The sequence below is a fragment of the Oncorhynchus tshawytscha genome, linkage group LG04 (genome assembly GCF_018296145.1).
Source record: "Oncorhynchus tshawytscha isolate Ot180627B linkage group LG04, Otsh_v2.0, whole genome shotgun sequence".
Classification (NCBI taxonomy): Eukaryota; Metazoa; Chordata; class Actinopteri; order Salmoniformes; family Salmonidae; genus Oncorhynchus; species Oncorhynchus tshawytscha.
This window is the reverse complement of record NC_056432.1, coordinates 29533446-29554460: the sequence shown is the minus strand read 5'-3', so window position 1 is coordinate 29554460 and position 21015 is coordinate 29533446. Positions and strand designations below refer to the sequence as shown.

General features: G+C 47.0%; 1 protein-coding gene across 3 annotated transcripts in view; it reads left to right on the top strand.

Annotated features, from left to right (window-relative positions):
* Positions 1-21015, top strand: part of LOC112249494 (tetratricopeptide repeat protein 28-like) — a 349205-nt gene that overhangs the window by 235319 nt on the left and 92871 nt on the right. For all 3 annotated transcript variants that reach the window (XM_042320594.1, XM_042320593.1, XM_042320595.1), the window contains 2 exons: positions 465-737; positions 1468-1598. In XM_042320594.1, the coding sequence (XP_042176528.1) occupies positions 465-737; positions 1468-1598 (404 nt within the window). The remainder of the gene's footprint in view (positions 1-464; positions 738-1467; positions 1599-21015) is intronic.

Genomic DNA, 21015 nt, shown 5'->3' with positions numbered 1-21015 from the left:
TTCCCTCTGCTGCCTCGCAGCAGAGCTGTCAGAGGATGTGTAAACACAACGTTTTTATATTGTGGGGTTTGAATTTTCCAGAGATTAAATTGTCTATAATAGTTAAACCTGTCAATGGTGTATTCATTTGCTTGTCTTGTTGTGATGTTGTCAGTGAAATCCATGTTCTAAGGCCATCAGTCAGACAAGCTCGATAAAAGACACATTGATTGCTCTCCCTGAAACACACTAGATGCACTAGGATTGGGCTGTGTTCAGATGAAGCTATTGAGATTTTTCATCTTGCAACATGTTCAGGTGAACAAATCAACATGGCTAATGTGCAGTAATTTACCGAAGCTGCTGACAGTCATTGTTGGTGAGCTATGGAGCACCTTGTGTGTTCCGTGAAACTGAAAGGAATGCAAAAAAGCTATCTGAATGAGTCCAGTTCTTCTCATCATGACCCCCCTCCCTCCACACAGAGTCACTGGAACCCACCTACCAGCAGCTGCAGAAGATGAAACTGGACAAGAGTCCGTTCGTGGTGGTGTCAGTGATTGGTCAGGAGCTGCTGACAGCAGCCCACCATACCGCCTCCGTGGTGGTACTGGAGTCCGCATTAAAGATCGGCACCTGCAGCCTCAAGCTGCGCGGCTCCGTCTTCTCAGCCCTCAGCAGTGCCCACTGGTCCCTGGGCAATACCGAGAAGAGCACCGGTTACATGCAGCAAGACCTGGAGGTCTCCAAAACACTAGGTAAGAGACACGAGTGTGTGTTTATATGTGTGTGTATGTCTGTTCTTATCTGTGTGTATGTGGGTGTCTCTAACTACAGTATCTCTGTCCCTGAGTTGCTGTGTGGGTGTGAGGCAGCCCAGATTGGCTGGACTCTCCTGGCCCCACATCGTTTGACACATGAGTGGGCAGAGCAGAGCAGCATGAGAAGGGTCTGGAGTGGAGCAGAGCGCAGGTAGAGAGCCTGGCTCTGGCCCAGTCTGGGGGGCCTGTCTGTCAGATATAATAAGGCCTCTCCCTCACCCCACTGGGGCCTGGAGATCAGGTCTAGCAGGTCTACCTGCAGTCTGTCTGTCAGTCAGTTAGCTGCTCTCTCTACTGTGGAGCTTTGTCTGTACAGCAGCTTAGAATGCCCAGCGCTCCATTTAAGGACATAATGGGATGTCAGTGTCAAGGAGCTCCATCGCATCACTGCATCACTGCTCTGAGATGGTAGAGGACCGGGACTGCCCTGGGAAGACCCACCCTACACCGAATGACAGCACATTTAGTTGTGACTTTCCGGTTGTACTGTATATAACCTGAGTGCTAAACAAACAAGGATACATATGATTGTATTGAAAGTTAAAAGGTATTGATTATGATCTCAGATTTATTGTATAGAGTACATTGTTTTCTGTCCTGTTCTATCCTGTCCTGGAGTGACCTTCCCTTACTTGTCCTCTCTTCTCTCTGCTCTCCTCATCTCCAGGTGACCAAACAGGTGAATGTCGTGCCCATGGCAACCTGGGCTCAGCATTCTTCTCCAAGGGGAACTACCGCGAGGCCCTGACTAACCATCGCCACCAGCTGGTCCTGGCCATGAAGCTCAAGGACAGGGAGGTAAGAGACTGAGACACACAGGGCTCACAGCTCACTGTGTCCTCCACCTAATACTCCTGGGATTGTTTTCTGATCTTTTCCAGGTGGTAGTATGTAAGGTAAATCTATCATGTAGTTTTAGGTTATCTTCTGCTATAGGAGGGGGGGTGAGGGCATGTGGGGAATGGATGGCTGGTGTCTTTTCTCTGCTTCCGTTAGTGGTTGTAATAGTGGTGTGTCCTGCAGCTTTCCTCTCCTCTGTCTTGGTTGTTCAGAGGGTGAATCAAGGGTAAGACTGAAAGGCAGGAATGCTCTGCTGCTGGTTCTCCCGTCAGAGAGAGAGAGATAGAGAGGGATGGGAAGTGGGTTAGGAGGACAAATGAAGGTGACGAGGCGAGTGAGAGAGAGGTGAAGAGACCAATGGGAGGGCCTTAAGTAACAGCTTGTGCTCCTCGTTATCAATGCAAAACATTTATGCAGATATTATGCATATATTTATCCTGTTCATGTTTCAGTACAACTGGGGTTTTGGCAACATATGCTACTTAATGAATGTAATTTGCACAGATTAAGCTGTTTGGATATGAAATAGAGGGAGAAAGACAAAAACAAAAGGACAAGAGAGAAAAAAACACAGATGAGGGAGAGAGAAAGAAAACACAGTTGAGGGAGAGAGAAAAAAACAACAGATGAGGGAGAGAGAAAAAAACAACAGATGAGGGAGAGAGAAAAAAACAACAGATGAGGGAGAGAGAAAGAAAACACAGTTGAGGGAGAGAGAAAAAAACAACAGATGAGGGAGAGAGAAAAAAACACAGATGTGGGAGAGAGAAAAAACAACAGATGAGGGAGAGAAAAAAACACAGATGAGGGAGGGAGAAAAAAACAACAGATGAGGGAGAGAGAAAAAACAACAGATGAGGGAGAGAGAAAAAAACACAGATGAGGGAGGGAGAAAAAAACACAGATGTGGGAGAGAGAAAAAAACAACAGATGAGGGAGAGAGAAAAAAACACAGATGAGGGAGGGAGAAAAAAACAACAGATGAGGGAGAGAGAAAAAAACACAGATGAGGGAGGGAGAAAAAAAAACACAGATGTGGGAGAGAGAGAAAAAACAACAGATGAGGGGAGAAAAAAACACAGATGAGGGAGAGAGAAAAAACACAGATGAGGGAGAGAGAAAAAACACAGATGAGGGAGAGAGAAAAAACACAGATGAGGGAGGGAGAAAAAAACAACAGATGAGGGAGGGAGAAAAAACAACAGATGAGGGAGGGAGAAAAAAACAACAGATGAGGGAGAGAAAAAAACAACAGATGAGGGAGGGAGAAAAAAACAACAGATGAGGGAGGGAGAAAAAAACAACAGATGAGGGAGAGAGAAAAAAACACAGATGAGGGAGGGAGAAAAAAACAACAGATGAGGGAGAGAGAAAAAACACAGATGAGGGAGGGAGAAAAAAACATAGATGAGGGAGAGAGAAAAAACAACAGATGAGGGAGAGAGAAAAAAAACACAGATGAGGGAGGGAGAAAAAACAACAGATGAGGGAGAGAGAAAAAACACAGATGAGGGAGGGAGAAAAAAACACAGATGAGGGAGAGAGAAAAAAACAACAGATGAGGGAGAGAGAAAAAACACAGATGAGGGAGGGAGAAAAAAACACAGATGAGGGAGAGAGAAAAACACAGATGAGGGAGGGAGAAAAAACACAGATGAGGGAGAGAAAAAAACACAGATGAGGGAGAGAGAAAAAAACACAGATGAGGGAGAGAGAAAAAAACACAGATGAGGGAGAGAGAAAAAAACACAGATGAGGGAGGGAGAAAAAACAACAGATGAGGGAGAGAGAAAAAAACACAGATGAGGGAGGGAGAAAAAAAAACACAGATGTGGGAGAGAGAGAAAAACAACAGATGAGGGGGAGAGAAAAACACAGATGAGGGAGAGAGAAAAAAACAACAGATGAGGAGAGAGAAAAAAACACAGATGAGGAGAGAGAAAAACAGCAGATGAGGGGGAGAGAAAAAAACAACAGATGAGGGAGAGAGAAAAAAACAACAGATGAGGGAGAGAGAAAAAACAACAGATGAGGGAGAGAGAAAAAACAACAGATGAGGGAGAGAGAAAAAAACAGCAGATGAGGGGGAGAAAAAAACAACAGATGAGGGAGAGAGAAAAAACAACAGATGAGGGAGAGAGAAAAAACAACAGATGAGGGAGAGAGAAAAAAACAGCAGATGAGGGAGAGAGAAAAAAACAACAGATGAGGGAGAGAGAAAAAACAACAGATGAGGGAGAGAGAAAAAACAACAGATGAGGGAGGTTGAAAAAAACAACAGATTAGGGAGGAAGATAAAAACAACAGAGGTAGAGCATGAGGGAAGGTAGACAGAGGAGGAGGGAGGGCCAGAGAGTAAAAAAATGGGCAAATTTATTTTTCTCTGTCTCTGTCTCTCTTTCTTTCTGACCTCTGACCTTGCCTGACCTCTGTGGTGTTTGTGGGGGGTGACAGGAATTTGTTCTTGCACAGTTCCCATCACCCAGCTCGGAGAGAAGAATGCCCCTGCTTCCCCCGTACCTCCTTGCTTCCCCCATCCATCCCTGCTTCCCCATCCCTCCCTGCTTTCCCCCATACCCCCTGCTTCCCCCATCCATCCCTGCTTCCCCATCCCTCCCTGCTTTCCCCGTACCCCCTGCTTCCCATATCCATCCCTGCTTCCCCATCCCTCCCTGCTTCCCCCGTAACCCCTGCTTCCCCCATCCATCCCTGCTTCCCCCGTACCCCCTGCTTCCCCCATCCACCCCTGCTTCTCCCATACACCCCTGCTTCCTCATCCCTCCCTGCTTTCCCCCGTACCCCCTGCTTCCCCCATACACCCCTGCTTCCCCCATCCATCCCTGCTTCCCCATCCCTCCCTGCTTTCCTCTGTAACCCCTGCTTCCCCCATCCCTCCCTTCTTCCCCAGTCTCTTATCCTCCCCGCCAGCCCCTCCCCGGCCGCTTCAACTGTTTGTTTTCCCAGATATCAGGAGACGTTTAAACACTCCAGTTTACTGCTCTTAAAGATGGGAAAGATTGAAAATCTTGAAGGGAATTGTGGTTTGTGAATGTACTGTGGGGTTGTGTTAGAGAGGGGGAGAGAAATGAAAGGAAAGAGAGAATGGGATGGGTGGTTTAAAAGCCGAAGGGCAAAGCTACAGCTGACGGCCAGAGGCCCCCTCACATTTCTCACACAAATTCCTCCAGATATATAGATGCAGAGGTGATGGTATGAGACCACAGCCATCAGTAAGCCTAGATCTATGCCTGTCATGCCCAAATAATTTAGCCCAAACAACTACTTCTTTCCATACTTTATTTATTATTTATTTATTATAAATATGTATTATTTATTTATTTTTCTCCTTTGCACCCCATTATCTCTACTTTGCATATTCTTCCACTGCAAATCAACCATTCCAGTGTTTTACTTGCTGTGTTGTATTTACTTTGCCACCATGGCCTTTTTTTTGCCTTTTACCTCCCTTATCTCACCTCATTTACTCACATTGTATATAGACTTGTTTATACTGTATTATTGACTGTGTGTTTGTTTTACTCCATGTGTAACTCTGTGTTGTTGTATGTGTCGATTGTAAAATGAGAACTTGTTCTCAACATGCCTACCTGGTTAAATAAAGGTGAAATAAAATAGAAATCAATACAAATGCACACCGGTTAAGATGCAGTAGTGTCAGGGTGAGGTGTATTTAAAACACATTTCTTCCCCTCAGACGTCATTGCACGTGCGATAGAACAGCTGAGTTTGTACCCAAAACATTTTTGACCACAATGCTGAATGCTGATTTCCTTCAAACAAAGACTACAACAGATGCGCCTGTGGCGGCCAGTGATGCTGTTTCGCCGATCACGGAGCTTAGCTTCAAAGAAAACTCCACTCAAAAACTATCTGTTGGTATTTGTTTCATTAGTCCATTGTTAATATGTTTTGCATGTCAATAATCAAGTTTTCAAGATCTGTAACTTTCAGAATACTAAAATCATTTTACATCATACAGTATGAGCATCATACGTGGAAGAAGTCTGTATTTTGAAACACATAGCCCTCCGAGTAAGTATTGTATTAGTAATTCTACTCTTTCCTTTACCCCAGAGTAGGTGGTTTTCTCACATACACATTATACTGCTATTCTACTGTATTACTCCAGTACTAGCCTTTACCCAGTACAATACAGTGTTGTGCGGCCTGGCCTGGCTGTGGCTGTGATAGAGCAGCAGAGAGAGACGGAAGACAGAGATGTTCCTGAGAGCATTCTCCATAAATCACTAGCAGTAATCGGGTCCTGTTTTTATCAGTTGAGGAGTAGTGCACCACTTCTCCTTCATCTCCTAATGCTTTGCCCTGACCGGACGCTGCTGCTGCCAGATGGATGGTCCATCGACCTCCCCTCATGTCTACTACCTGGTCACTGGCCTTAATCATACATTATGCTTCTGACCACTGTGACATTATGACTTATTCACTTTCCACTTACTCTACTGTATGATTGTGACCAAAGTCCCTGTTTTCTGCAAGCTTGTGCAGCTTTCCTATAATTTCAAATGATTACTGCTCTTAAAAGATGGAAAATCTTGAAGGGAATTATGGTATAATTGGCTTTGTGGATATACTGTGTGGTTGTGTTAGAGAGGGGCAGAGAAATGGAAGGAAACAGAGAGTGGGATGGGCGGTTCAAAAGGCGGGGGGGGGGCTGCTAGTGTTCTCTGTGAGAGGAGAGGGGGAACCTGGAAATGGCTCCTGGAGTGCAGCATTTTGTCATCCGCGACCGTGACTCGCTCTGAGCTGTAGGTCAAGCCATTGAGGTCACACTGACCACAGAGTTTGTGTTTTTCTTTCATTTGCAGCCTTTGGAAATATCTTTAGCAGATTTTCAGCTGTCAGTTATTCTGGAGATATAACATAAACACACTCTCTCCTCTATCCAGCCATATGTGGCCCTGCCAAGTCCTTCCATACAGTAGGTTAATGTGGCCCTGCCAAGTCCTTCCGTACAGTAGGTTAATGTGGCCCTGCCAAGTCCTTCCGTACAGTAGGTTACTGTGGCCCTGCCAAGTCCTTCCTTACAGTAGGTTAATGTGGCCCTGCCAAGTCCTTCCTTACAGTAGGTTAATGTGGCCCTGACAAGTCCTTCCGTACAGTAGGTTACTGTGGCCCTGACAAGTCCTTCCATACAGTAGGTTAATGTGGCCCTGCCAAGTCCTTCCTTACAGTAGGTTAATGTGGCCCTGACAAGTCCTTCCTTACAGTAGGTTAATGTGGCCCTGACAAGTCCTTCCGTACAGTAGGTTAATGTGGCCCTGACAAGTCCTTCCATACAGTAGGTTAATGTGGCCCTGCCAAGTCCTTCCTTACAGTAGGTTAATGTGGCCCTGCCAAGTCCTTCCTTACAGTAGGTTAATGTGGCCCTGACAAGTCCTTCCGTACAGTAGGTTAATGTGGCCCTGCCAAGTCCTTCCATACAGTAGGTTAATGTGGCCCTCCCAAGTCCTTCCGTACAGTAGGTTAATGTGGCCCTGACAAGTCCTTCCATACAGTAGGTTAATGTGGCCCTGCCAAGTCCTTCCGTACAGTAGGTTAATGTGGCCCTGCGAAGTCCTTCCTTACAGTAGGTTAATGTGGCCCTGCCAAGTCCTTCCTTACAGTAGGTTAATGTGGCCCTGCCAAGTCCTTCCGTACAGTAGGTTAATGTGGCCCTGCCAAGTCCTTCCGTACAGTAGGTTAATGTGGCCCTGCCAAGTCCTTCCGTACAGTAGGTTAATGTGGCCCTGCCAAGTCCTTCCTTACAGTAGGTTACTGTGGCCCTGCCAAGTCCTTCAAAATCAAATCAAATGTATTTATATAGCCCTTCGTACATCAGCTGATATCTCAAAGTGCTGTACAGAAATCCAGCCTAAAACCCCAAACAGCAAGCAATGCAGGTGTAGAAGCACGGTGGCTAGGAAAAACTCCCTAGAAAGGCCAAAACCTAGGAAGAAACCTAGAGAGGAACCAGGCTATGTGGGGTGGCCAGTCCTCTTCTGGCTGTGTCGGGTGGAGATTATAACAGAACATGGCCAAGATGTTCAAATGTTCATAAATGACCAGCATGGTCGAATAATAATAAGGCAGAACAGTTGAAACTGGAGCAGCAGCACAGTCAGGTGGAAGTTGAAACTAGAGCAGCAGCATGGCCAGGTGGACTGGGGACAGCAAGGAGTCATCATGTCAGGTAGTCCTGGGGCATGGTCCTAGGGCTCAGGTCAGTTGAAACTGGAACAGCAGCATGGCCAGGTGGACTGGGGACTGCAAGGAGTCATCATGTCAGGTAGTCCTGGAGCTCAGGTCCTAGGGCTCAGGTCCTCCGAGAGAGAGAAAGAAAGAGAGAAGGAGAGAATTAGAGAACGCACACTTAGATTCACACAGGACACCGAATAGGACAGGAGAAGTACTCCAGATATAACAAACTGACCCCAGCCCCCCGACACATAAACTACTGCAGCATAAATACTGGAGGCTGAGACAGGAGGGGTCAGGAGACACTGTGGCCCCATCCGAGGTCACCCCGGACAGGGCCAAACAGGAAGGATATAACCCCACCCACTTTGCCAAAGCACAGCCCCCACACCACTAGAGGGATATCTTCAACCACCAACTTACCATCCTGAGACAAGGCTGAGTATAGCCCACAAAGATCTCCGCCACGGCACAACCCAAGGGGGGCGCCAACCCAGACAGGATGACCACAACAGTGAATCAACCCACTCAGGTGACGCACCCCTCCAGGGACGGCATGAGAGAGCCCCAGTAAGCCAGTGACCCAGCCCCTGTAATAGGGTTAGAGGCAGAGAATCACAGTGGAAAGAGGGGAACCGGCCAGGCAGAGACAGCAAGGGCGGTTCGTTGCTCCAGAGCCTTTCCGTTCACCTTCCCACTCCTGGGCCAGACTACACTCAATCATATGACCCACTGAAGAGATGAGTCTTCAGTAAAGACTTAAAGGTTGAGACCGAGTTTGCGTCTCTGACATGGGTAGGCAGACCGTTCCATAAAAATGGAGCTCTATAGGAGAAAGCCCTGCCTCCAGCTGTTTGCTTAGAAATTCTAGGGACAATTAGGAGGCCTGCGTCTTGTGACCGTAGCGTACGTGTAGGTATGTACGGCAGGACCAAATCAGAGAGATAGGTAGGAGCAAGCCCATGTAATGCTTTGTAGGTTAGCAGTAAAACCTTGAAATCAGCCCTTGCTTTGACAGGAAGCCAGTGTAGAGAGGCTAGCACTGGAGTAATATGATCAAATTTTGGGTTCTAGTCAGGATTCTAGCAGCCGTATTTAGCACTAACTGAAGTTTATTTAGTGCTTTATCCGGGTAGCCGGAAAATAGAGCATTGCAGTAGTCTAACCTAGAAGTGACAAAAGCATGGATTAATTTTTCTGCATCATTTTTGGACAGAAAGTTTCTGATTTTTGCAATGTTACGTAGATGGAAAAAAGATGTCCTTGAAATGGTCTTGATATGTTCTTCAAAAGAGAGATCAGGGTCCAGAGTAACGCCGAGGTCCTTCACAGTTTTATTTGAGACGACTGTACAACCATTAAGATTAATTGTCAGATTCAACAGAAGATCTCTTTGTTTCTTGGGACCTAGAACAAGCATCTCTGTTTTGTCCGAGTTTAATAGTAGAAAGTTTGCAGCCATCCACTTCCTTATGTCTGAAACACATGCTTCTAGCGAGGGCAATTTTGGGGCTTCACCATGTTTCATTGAAATGTACAGCTGTGTGTCATCCGCATAGCAGTGAAAGTTTACATTATGTTTTCGAATAACATCCCCAAGAGGTAAAATATATAGTGAGAACAATAGTGGTCCTAAAACGGAACCTTGAGGAACACCGAAATTTGCAGTTGATTTGTCAGAGGACAAACCATTCACAGAGACAAACTGATATCTTTCCGACAGATAAGATCTAAACCAGGCCAGAACATGTCAGTGTAGACCAATTTGGGTTTCCAATCTCTCCAAAAGAATGTGGTGATCGATGGTATCAAAAGCGGCACTAAGGTCTAGGAGCACGAGGACAGATGCAGAGCCTCGGTCCGATGCCATTAAAATGTCATTTACCACCTTCACAAGTGCCGTCTCAGTGCTATGATGGGGTCTAAAACCAGACTGAAGTATTTCGTATACATTGTTTGTCTTCAGGAAGGCAGTGAGTTGCTGAGCAACAGCCTTCTCTAAAATGTTTGAGAGGAATGGAAGATTTGATATAGGCCGATTAGTTTTTTATATTTTCTGGGTCAAGGTTTGGCTTTTTCAAGAGAGGCTTTATTACTGCCACTTTTAGTGAGTTTGGTACACATCCAGTGGATAGAGAGCCGTTTATTATGTTCAACATAGGAGGGCCAAGCACAGGAAGCAGCTCTTTCAGTAGTTTAGTTGGAATAGGGTCCAGTATGCAGCTTGAAGGTTTAGAGGCCATGATTATTTTCATCATTGTGTCAAGAGATATAGTACTAAAACACTTGAGCGTCTCTCTTGATCCTAGGTCCTGGCAGAGTTGTGCAGACTCAGGACAACTGAGGTTTGGAGGAATACGCAGGTTTAAAGAGGAGTCCGTAATTTGCTTTCTAATAATCATAATCTTTTCCTCAAAGAAGTTCATGAATTTATCACTGCTAAAGTGAAAGTCATCCTCTCTTGGGGAATGCTGCTTCCTTACAGTCCTTCCTTACAGTAGGTTACTGTGGCCCTGCCAAGTCCTTCCATACAGTAGGTTACTGTGGCCCTGCCAAGTCCTTCCTTACAGTAGGTTAATGTGGCCCTGCCAAGTCCTTCCTTACAGTAGGTTAATGTGGCCCTGACAAGTCCTTCCGTACAGTAGGTTAATGTGGCCCTGCCAAGTCCTTCCATACAGTAGGTTAATGTGGCCCTGACAAGTCCTTCCGTACAGTAGGTTAATGTGGCCCTGACAAGTCCTTCCTTACAGTAGGGTAATGTGGCCCTGCCAAGTCCTTCCTTACAGTAGGTTAATGTGGCCCTGACAAGTCCTTTCTTACAGTAGGTTAATGTGGCCCTGACAAGTCCTTCCTTACAGTAGGTTAATGTGGCCCTGACAAGTCCTGTGTGGCCCCACCTTGTCTGCTCTGTCTCTTCATACAACTTTCTAACTGAACAGCTTCATGTTATTCTCCCTTCGTATTATTCTCCTGACACACTCTGATGGTAAAACTCTCCTCTCCTCTCCTCTCCCTCTCCTCTCCTCTCCTCTCCTCTCCTCTCCTCCTCCCTCTCCTCTCCTCTCCTCTCCTCTCCTCTCCTCTCCTCTCCTCTCCTCTCCTCTCCTCTCCCTCTCCTCTCCTCTCCTTTGCATGTGACGTCCTAGTCTTAAATAGTAGTGTTGGCTTGAGCGAGGTAACCCCTAATTTGGGGTGTGAGTATTTAGGAGAAACTGAGGCAGGCTGACCATGGTACACTCTGTAATTACGTTACCCTGTGATGTTAAAACAAGATTATGCTGCAGCTCTGCTGCTGGCTCCCCCAACGGCAATGGAAATCATAAACATAGAGGTTAGTTTTTATTCTCCATTGGGTTCTGCAGTTTCTAACTTTCTCCCTATAGAACATCTCTACTCCTCCCACCTATATCTGTCTGTTTGTCTACTCTTTGTCTTTTCCTTTGCTTGATCTGCTAAAAGGAATTCCTACAAACTAACTTAACCCATTACTCTCTAGGTGACATGGATCATCTAGGCCCTCCCACTGTCCAGCTGGCTTAATGGGGAAGTTAGGGGAGGGTTATGGAAGAGGAGAGGGGAGAAAGGAGAGAGGGGAGAGGAGAGGGGAGAAGAGAGGGGAGAGGAGAGGGGAGAAGATAGGGGAGAAGAGAGGGGAGAAGAGAGGGGAGAGGAGAGAGGAGAGGAGAGGGGAGAGAGGGGCTTGCAAATGGGAGGTATGTGTGGAGGGGTGTCGTGCCGTGGCGGGCCTGGTGGGTGTTCCTGGTTTCAGGGTCAGGGTTAGTCAGTGTTTGTCAGCGCTGCAGCTGAGGAGGGGGATAATTAAGGAATCATTAGGAGCCTGGTGCCTCAACTTCCTTTATGGGGCCTGCTCTAATAGGGGGAGTCAGGGGGAGGGCCTGGCACCCATGTCCCTTTCCTCTCCCTGTCATGCCTCGCTCCCCCTTCTCTGCTGATTGAAAAGGAGGATTTGGGGATGATTAGGGGGTTCATTTATAGAGTTGGCTCAGCTTGGGGAGAAGGGGGAGGGGAATGGGCAAAAGGGTGACAAATCAAGTTAGTGCAAGTACCCGTCTTTCCCCCTGTATCCACAGACGTCATAGAGCAGCCCACAGTCCCTATGTATGGGTCTAGCAAGACTACACCTCCATCATAAGCCTAGCTCCATGTAAACAAGTGTCTGTTTCCTCCAGTCTCATTGTGCTAGGGCTCAGCCCCTGGTGAATGTGCTGTATGTGAAGCCTCTGTAGCCTGCATGTGGTCCATCTATCCTGGTGTGCTGTAATGACACACAGCCAGCCTGTCTCTGCTCTCCTCTCCTCGGCCCAGTGAGTCAGAACTGCTCTACACCGACGCACTTAAAAGTGAATCATGGAAGATGTACAGCTGAGAACAGCCAATGGGCCGTGACCAATAAGGAGAGGGAAACAGGGCTGTGTGTGTGATCATTAGCTCAACAAAAAGATGAGCATATAGGCTGTATCAGACAGTAGAATATCTCACAACAGCAGTCACTAAATGGACTGTAGGGATGTGGTTTGTATGGATTGTGGAGGTGAATGAATGTTAGATTGTCATGTGATTTCTCCCGTTGTCCTCAGTGCAGGCAGGTTGGCATGAACCATCTAGCTTCAGGCTGCTACTGGGGATTTATTGCTCTAATCAGCAGTTATTTTGTGTGTGTGTGTGTGTGTGTGTGTGTGTGTTATTGTGGTGCAGGTTACACATTTACTGATTTTGCCCCACCCCACAAGCCTTATCTAATCAAAGTACTGTGTGTGATGTGTGTGTGTGTGTGTGTGTGTGTGTGTGTGTGTGTGTGTGTGGTTATGGCCTGTGGTTGTGTTGTGTGTGTGTGTGTGTGTGTATGTGAGCAGGTTGTAAATGTGTGTTTGTGTGGTGTATTTGGTTGTGTTGTGTGTGAGAGTGAGCAGGTTACTGATTTTTTACTGCCCCACCCCACAAGGTACTATTGACCCAGAACGTAGACCTGGAGCAGGCTCCCTGGAAAGTACTGTGTGTGAGTGTGAGCATGTGTGCCTTGTGTGTGTGTGTGTGTGTGTGTGTGTGTGTGTGTGTGTGTGTGTGTGTGTGTGTGTGTGTGTGTGTGTGTGTGTGTGTGTGTGTGCTGTGTTGTAAATGTGTGTTTGTGTGTGTGTGTGTGTGTGTGTGTGTGTGTGTGTGTGTGTGTGTGTGTGTGTGTGTGTGTGTGTGTGTGCTGTAAAGTTGTAAATGTGTGTTTGTGTGTTGTGTGTGTGTGTGTGTGTGTGTGTGTGTGTGTGTGTGTGTGTGTGTGTGTGCTCTGTATTTGCTGCATTGTAGGTGACGCAGCAGTGTCTCCTCCAGTGGGGCACTTGGAGTGCTGTCAGAGAGATGAATGAGTGGCTTTATATCGACTACTGCTCTCTGCCTCTCCGCAGCCTCATCCCTCCCTCTCCTCTGCTCGTCCTCTCTTCCCCCTCCAGTACCCTCTCGGTCCCTCTTTTTCTTCACTACTTCACCCTCCCTTTGTCTTTCCCACACTCCCTCCCCCATGCTACCTCACATCTCCTTCAGCCCCTCCCTCTATTTCCTTTTCTGTCCTTTCCTCCCTGTCTCCATCTGTCTGTCTCTCTCCCCCTTTTCTGTCCTTTCCTCCCTGTCTCCATCTGTCTGTCTCTCTCCCCCTTTTCTGTCCTTTCCTCCCTGTCTCCACCTGTCTGTCTCTCTCCCCCTTTTCTGTCCTTTCCTCCCTGTCTCCATCTGTCTGTCTCTCTCCCCCTTTTCTGTCCTTTCCTCGCTGTCTCCATCTGTCTGTCTCTCTCCCCCTTTTCTGTCCTTTCCTCCCTGTCTCCACCTGTCTGTCTCTCTCCCCCTTTTCTGTCCTTTCCTCCCTGTCTCCATCTGTCTGTCTCTCTCCCCCTTTTCTGTCCTTTCCTCCCTGTCTCCATCTGTCTGTCTCTCTCCCCCTTTTCTGTCCTTTCCTCCCCATCTCCATCTGTCTGTCTCTCTCCCCCTTTTCTGTCCTTTCCTCCCTGTCTCCACCTGTCTGTCTCTCTCCCCCTTTTCTTTCCTTTCCTCCCTGTCTCCACCTGTCTGTCTCTCTCCCCTTTTCTGTCCTTTCCTCCCTGTCTCCACCTGTCTGTCTCTCTCCCCTTTTCTGTCCTTTTCTCCCTTTCTCCATCTGTCTGTCTCTCTCCCCGTTTTCAGTCCTTTCCTCCCTGTCTCCATCTGTCTGTCTCTCTCCCCCTTTTCTGTCCTTTCCTCTCTGTCTCCACCTGTCTGTCTCTCTCCCCCTTTTCTGTCCTTTCCTCCCTGTCTCCACCTGTCTGTCTCTCTCCCCCTTTTCTGTCCTTTCCTCCCTGTCTCCATCTGTCTGTCTCTCGCCCCCTTTTCTTTCCTCTCTCGAGGTGGTGGAACCTCAGAGCCTCTCTTTGCGTTATGGTGCCCCCTAGAAAGCACCAGTGCATTCCACTACTAAATGATTCTGTACTGTGTATAGCCGTGCTGTTTGAATGGGCTGATACACATATCAGCTGAGTACACACATAGAGGCTGCGTCATAGCGTCGATACGTAGGAGGGTCAAAGTGCTGTTGGTTAATGCCCACTCTAACAGTGTCTGTCTCTAAGCGCTGTTGGTTAATGCCCACTCTAACAGTGTCTGTCTCTAAGCGCTGTCTGGCTTTATGTAGATTGAACTGCTCCTCGCAACTGGGAAGTGGAGTCATTTGTCTTGAATATTACACCTTGTCTATTTTCTCTCCCTAGCTGCTGCAATCAATGACAATTCAGAGGCACAGATTAGAGAACAAATAGACAGTGTCATGGGAGACTCCCTCCTGCTGACTGGCGTTGTTGTTCTGCGCTCTATGATTATAGATGACAATCCCTGACACACACGTGGTGCTCATCAGGGTGATGGGGGAGGGGGATGAAACTCACTCTCTGTGGGGCTTCCACGACATGGCAGCGACTGCACCGCAGATATTTTAATCATTAGGAATATCAAACATCCAATCATCAATCTTGGCAGAGGAATTTGCTGTCACGCGGAGGGAGGGATCAAGAAGGAAAGTGCCAACTCATCTTCCCTCGATACCAGCTGACGATAAGAGATGGAGGCCCATTGAAGACGCCAGCCGGTGGAAAGTTACTTCAGATGGGTTTGATGGAAATGAATTGTGCGTCAGCATGGCCAATTGAAACCTGCTCTCCCATGTGTTGCTTATGTTCTCAGCGAGGTTTCTACAGTCTGCCAGACTTTCTGGGCCCACATTCTTTGGGGGCGTATTATAGCATGAATGCCAGGGGCTTGTAGGGGTGCCACTTCACTGTGACCTAATGGAACAAGTCCTAAGAGGTTTCCTAATCTCCTGGCCCTACAACGCTGTGCCTAGCTGATCCTCTGCAGTGATTAGAAGGGATTCATACTGGATTCTGAGTCATACTTTACTTTCCAGGTCCATACCCAAACAGTTCGAACTACTAATTTAGAAAATGACTCGCTCCAGAAATAAGTCTCTCACTGTTGCCACCTGCTACCGACCCCCCTCAGCTCCCAGCTGTGCCCTGGACACCATTTGTGAATTGATCGCCCCCCATCTAGCTTCAGAGTTTGTTCTGTTAGGTGACCTAAACTGGGATATGCTTAACACCCCGGCAGTCCTACAATCTAAGCTAGATGCCCTCAATCTCACACAAATCATCAAGGAACCCACCAGGTACAACCCTAAATCTGTAAACAAGGGCACCCTCATAGACGTCATCCTGACCAACTGGCCCTCCAAATACACCTCCGCTGTCTTCAACCAGGATCTCAGCGATCACTGCCTCATTGCCTGTATCCGCTACGGAGCCGCAGTCAAACGACCACCCCTCATCACTGTCAAACGCTCCCTAAAACACTTCTGTGAGCAGGCCTTTCTAATCGACCTGGCCCGGGTATCCTGGTATGACATTGACCTCATCCCGTCAGTTGAGGATGCCTGGTCATTCTTTAAAAGTAACTTCCTCACCATTTTAGATAAGCATGCTCCGTTCAAAAAAAGCAGAACTAAGAACAGATATAGCCCTTGGTTCACTCCAGACCTGACTGCCCTCGACCAGCACAAAAACATCCTGTGGCGGACTGCAATAGCATCGAATAGTCCCCGCGATATACAACTGTTCAGGGAAGTCAGGAACCAATACACGCAGTCAGTCAGGAAAGCTAAGGCCAGCTTCTTCAGGCAGAAGTTTGCAACCTGTAGCTCCAACTCCAAAAAGTTCTGGGACACTGTGAAGTCCATGGAGAACAAGAGCACCTCCTCCCAGCTGCCCACTGCACTGAGGCTAGGTAACACGGTCACCACCGATAAACCCATGATTATCGAAAACTTCAACAAGCATTTCTCAACGGCTGGCCATGCCTTCCGCCTGGCTACTCCAACCTCGGCCAACAGTCCCCCCCGCAGCTACTCGCCCAAGCCTCTCCAGGTTCTCCTTTACCCAAATCCAGATAGCAGATGTTCTGAAAGAGCTGCAAAACCTGGACCAGTACAAATCAGCTGGGCTTGACAATCTGGACCCTATTTCTGAAACTATCCGCCGCCATTGTCGCAACCCCTATTACCAGCCTGTTCAACCTCTCTTTCATATCGTCTGAGATCCCCAAGGATTGAAAGCTGCCGCAGTCATCCCCCTCTTCAAAGGGGGAGACACCCTGGACCCAAACTGTTACAGACCTATATCCATCCTGCCCTGCCTATCTAAGGTCTTCGAAAGCCAAGTCAACAAACAGGTCACTGACCATCTCGAATCCCACCGTACCTTCTCTGCTGTGCAGTCTGGTTTCCGAGCCGGTCACGGGTGCACCTCAGCCACGCTCAAGGTACTAAACGATATCATAACCGCCATCGATAAGAGACAGTACTGTGCAGCCGTCTTCATCGACCTTGCCAAGGCTTTCGACTCTGTCAATCACCATATTATTATCGGCAGACTCAGTAGCCTCGGTTTTTCGGATGACTGCCTTGCCTGGTTCACCAATTACTTTGCAGACAGAGTTCAGTGTGTCAAATCGGAGGGCATGCTGTCCGGTCCTCTGGCAGTCTCTATGGGGGTGCCACAGGGTTCAATCCTCGGGCCGACTCTTTTCTCTGTATATATCAATGATGTTGCTCTTGCTGCGGGCGATTCCCTGATCCACCTCTACGCAGACGACACCATTCTATATACTTCCGGCCCGTCCTTGGACACTGTGCTATCTAACCTCCAAACGAGCTTCAATGCCATACAACACTCCTTCCGTGGCCTCCAACTGCTCTTAAACGCTAGTAAAAGGGGAGGGGGTGAGGGCCCTCGGAGTGTGGTGTCAGGAAAATAACCTCACACTCTACGTCAACAAAACTAAGGAGATGTGGACTTGTGGACTTCAGGAAACAGCAGAGGGAACACCCCCCTATCCACATCGATGGAACAGTAGTGGAGAGGGTAGCAAGTTTTAAGTTCCTCGGCATACACATCACAGACAAACTGAATTGGTCCACTCACACAGACAGCATCGTGAAGAGGGCGCAGCAGCGCCTCTTCAACCTCAGGAGGCTGAAGAAATTCGGCTTGTCACCAAAAGCACTCACAAACTTCTACAGATGCACAATCGAGAGCATCCTGGCGGGCTGTATCACCGCCTGGTACGGCAACTGCTCCGCCCTCAACCGTAAGGCTCTCCAGAGGGTAGTGAGGTCTGCACAACGCATCACCGGGGGCAAACTACCTGCCCTCCAGGACACCTACACCACCCGATGTTACAGGAAGGCCATAAAGATCATCAAGGACATCAACCACCCGAGCCACTGCCTGTTCACCCCGCTATCATCCAAAAGGCGAGGTCAGTACAGGTGCATCAAAGCTGTGACCGAGAGACTGAAAAACAGCTTCTATCTCAAGGCCATCAGACTGTTAAACAGCCACCACTAACATTGAGTGGCTGCTGCCAACACACTGACACTGACACTGACTCAACTCCAGCCACTTTAATAATGGGAATTGATGGGAAATGATGTAAATATATCACTAGCCACTTTAAACAATGCTACCTTATATAATGTTACTTACCCTACATTATTCATCTCATATGCATACGTATATACTGTACTCTATATCATCGACTGCATCCTTATGTAATACATGTGTCACTAGCCTCTTTAACTATGCACTTTGTTTACATACTCATCTCATATGTATATACTGTACTCGATACCATCTACTGTATCTTGCCTATGCTGCTCTGTACCATCACTCATTCATATATCCTTATGTACATATTCTTTATCCCCTTACACTGTGTATAAGACAGTAGTTTTGGAATTGTTAGTTAGATTACTTGTTGGTTATTACTGCATTGTCAGAACTAGAAGCACAAGCATTTCGCTACACTCGCATTAACATCTGCTAACCATGTGTATGTGACAAATAAAATTTGATTTGATAAAACCAAATGCATGCTTTTCAACCGTTCGCTGCCTGCACCCGCACACCTGACCAGCATCACCACCCTGGATGGTTCCGACCTTGAATATGTGGACATCTATAAGTACCTAGGTGTCTGGCTAGACTGTAAACTCTCCTTCCAGACTCATATCAAACATCTCCAATCGAAAATCAAATCAAGAGTCGGCTTTCTATTCCGCAACAAAGCCTCCTTCTCTCACGCCGCCAAACTTACCCTAGTAAAACTGTCTATCCTACCGATCCTCGACTTCGGCGATGTCATCTACAAAATTGCTTCCAACACTCTACTCAGCAAACTGGATGCAGTTTATCACAGTGCCATCCGTTTTGTCACTAAAGCACCTTATACCACCCACCACTGCGACTTGTATGCTCTAGTCGGCTGGCCCTCGCTACATATTCGTCACCAGACCCACTGGCTCCAGGTCATCTCCAAGTCCATGCTAGGTAAAGCTCCGCCTTATCTCAGTTCACTGGTCACGATGGCAACACCCATCCGTAGCACGCGCTCCAGCAGGTGTATCTCACTGATCATCCCTAAAGCCAACACCTCATTTGGCCGCCTTTCGTTCCAGTTCTCTGCTGCCGTGACTGGAACGAATTGCAAAAATCGCTGAAGTTGGAGACTTTTATCTCCCTCACCAACTTCTAACATCTGCTATCTGAGCAGCTAACCGATCGCTGCAGCTGTACATAGTCTATCGGTAAATAGCCCACCCATTTTTACCTACCTCATCCCCATACTGTTTTTATTTATTTACTTTTCTGCTCTTTTGCACACCAATATCTCCACCTGTACATGACCATCTGATCATTTATCACTCCAGTGTTAATCTGCAAAATTGTAATTATTCACCTACCTCCTCATGCCTTTTGCACACAATGTATATAGACTCCCCTTTTTTTTCTACTGTGTTATTGACTTGTTAATTGTTTACTCCATGTGTAACTCTGTGTTGTCTGTTCACACTGCTATGCTTTATCTTGGCCAGGTCGCAGTTGTAAATGAGAACTTGTTCTCAACTAGCCTACCTGGTTAAATAAAGGTGAAATTTTAAAAAAAATGTTAAACTTGTTAACTGTGTGATCACCCCTCGCTCTCATGGTCTCTTCAGCAATATGTCAAATGTATAGGGCGGTCATGATATCCAAACCTTATGCTGATCCAACAGGTTCATTTTGAGTGGTCAGCTACAGTACAAGAAGATTTAAGGGCTGTCAAAGTGAAGCAGATATCTACAGTAGAGTACAGGGTGATGGGAGACCTCCCACCATAAGGTGTATAGCTGATGTGGTAACATGGTTGTTTTCTCCAGCTCGCCCCTCCCTTCCTCCTCCCCCCTCCCCCGCCCCCTGTCCCAGTCCAGCCCTCTTCCAGGCTGACCAAAGAGCCATTTAAAGCCCTGGAACTGCATCCTCTCGCTCCAGGCCGATCGATAGTGGAGCTGTCAGCAAGACGAATGGAGGCTTTAGGAAGTCCATTTTAATGAAGGAGAAAGAGGAGAGAGGGGAAGAGAGAAGTAGGGGAGGGGGAGGAGACAGGGAGAGGGAGAGGGGGAGGTATAATGGGAGGGAGGGAGGGGAGCATATGAGTGTGTATGTGTGTGTACTGTATGTGTGTTAGTGAGTATGTGTGCAGAGATGTGTGTGTACTCGTTTTATAGTTGTCTCAGGGGAGAGGGCTAGGTTTGATTTAGTTAGTGTAAGACCGATTTCTAGCCCAGCAGTGTAAAATGGCTCCTTGGATACTCACTAACACGGAGACCCATATCACTGGACTGGAGAGAATTGATCTGACCTGCGAAACAAGACTATATCTATTAATCATGTCACCAGCACTGTTGTGATAAGGGAGATGCTGAGATGTAATGCACACTACTACTGCCCTTCACCAACCAGATATAAAACATATTCCTAACTGCCAGTTTGGACTTTTCACACATTTTGTTGTGTTACAGGCTGAATTTAAAATGGATAAAACATTGAAATGTTGTGTCACTGGCCGACACACAAAACCTCAAAATGTCAAAGTGGAATTATGTTTTTAGAACAGTTTACATATGAATTACAAATGAAAAGCTGAAATGTCTTGAGTAAGTATTCCACCCTTTTGTTATGGCAAGCCTAAATAAGTTCAGGAGTAAAAAATGTGCTTGACAAGTCACATAATAAGTTGTATGGACTCTGTGTGCAATAATGGTGTTTAACATGATGTTTAAATGACTAACTCATCTCTGTACCCCACACACACAATTATCTGGAAGGTCCCTCAGTCAAGCAGTGAATTTCAAGCACAGATTCAACCATAAATGCAGCAGCCAATGTTGATTTTCAAACTGTTACAGAGTCTAATGGCTGTGATAGGAGAAACCTGAGGATGGATCAACAACATTGTAGTTACTCCACAATACTAACACGAAGGACAGTGAAAGGAAGAAAGCCTGTACAGAATACAAATATTCCAAAAAATGTGTTGTACAAAGTGTTATGTTTGGTCCAAATCCAACACAACACGTCACTGGGTACCACTCTTCATATAACCTAAAACACAAGGCCAAATATACACTGGTTGCTTACCAAGACGACTTAGTGGCCTTGTTACAGTTTTGACTTAAATCGTCTTGAAAATCTACGGCAGATTTGAAAATGGCCGTCTAGCAATGATCAACAACCAACTTGACAGAACCTGA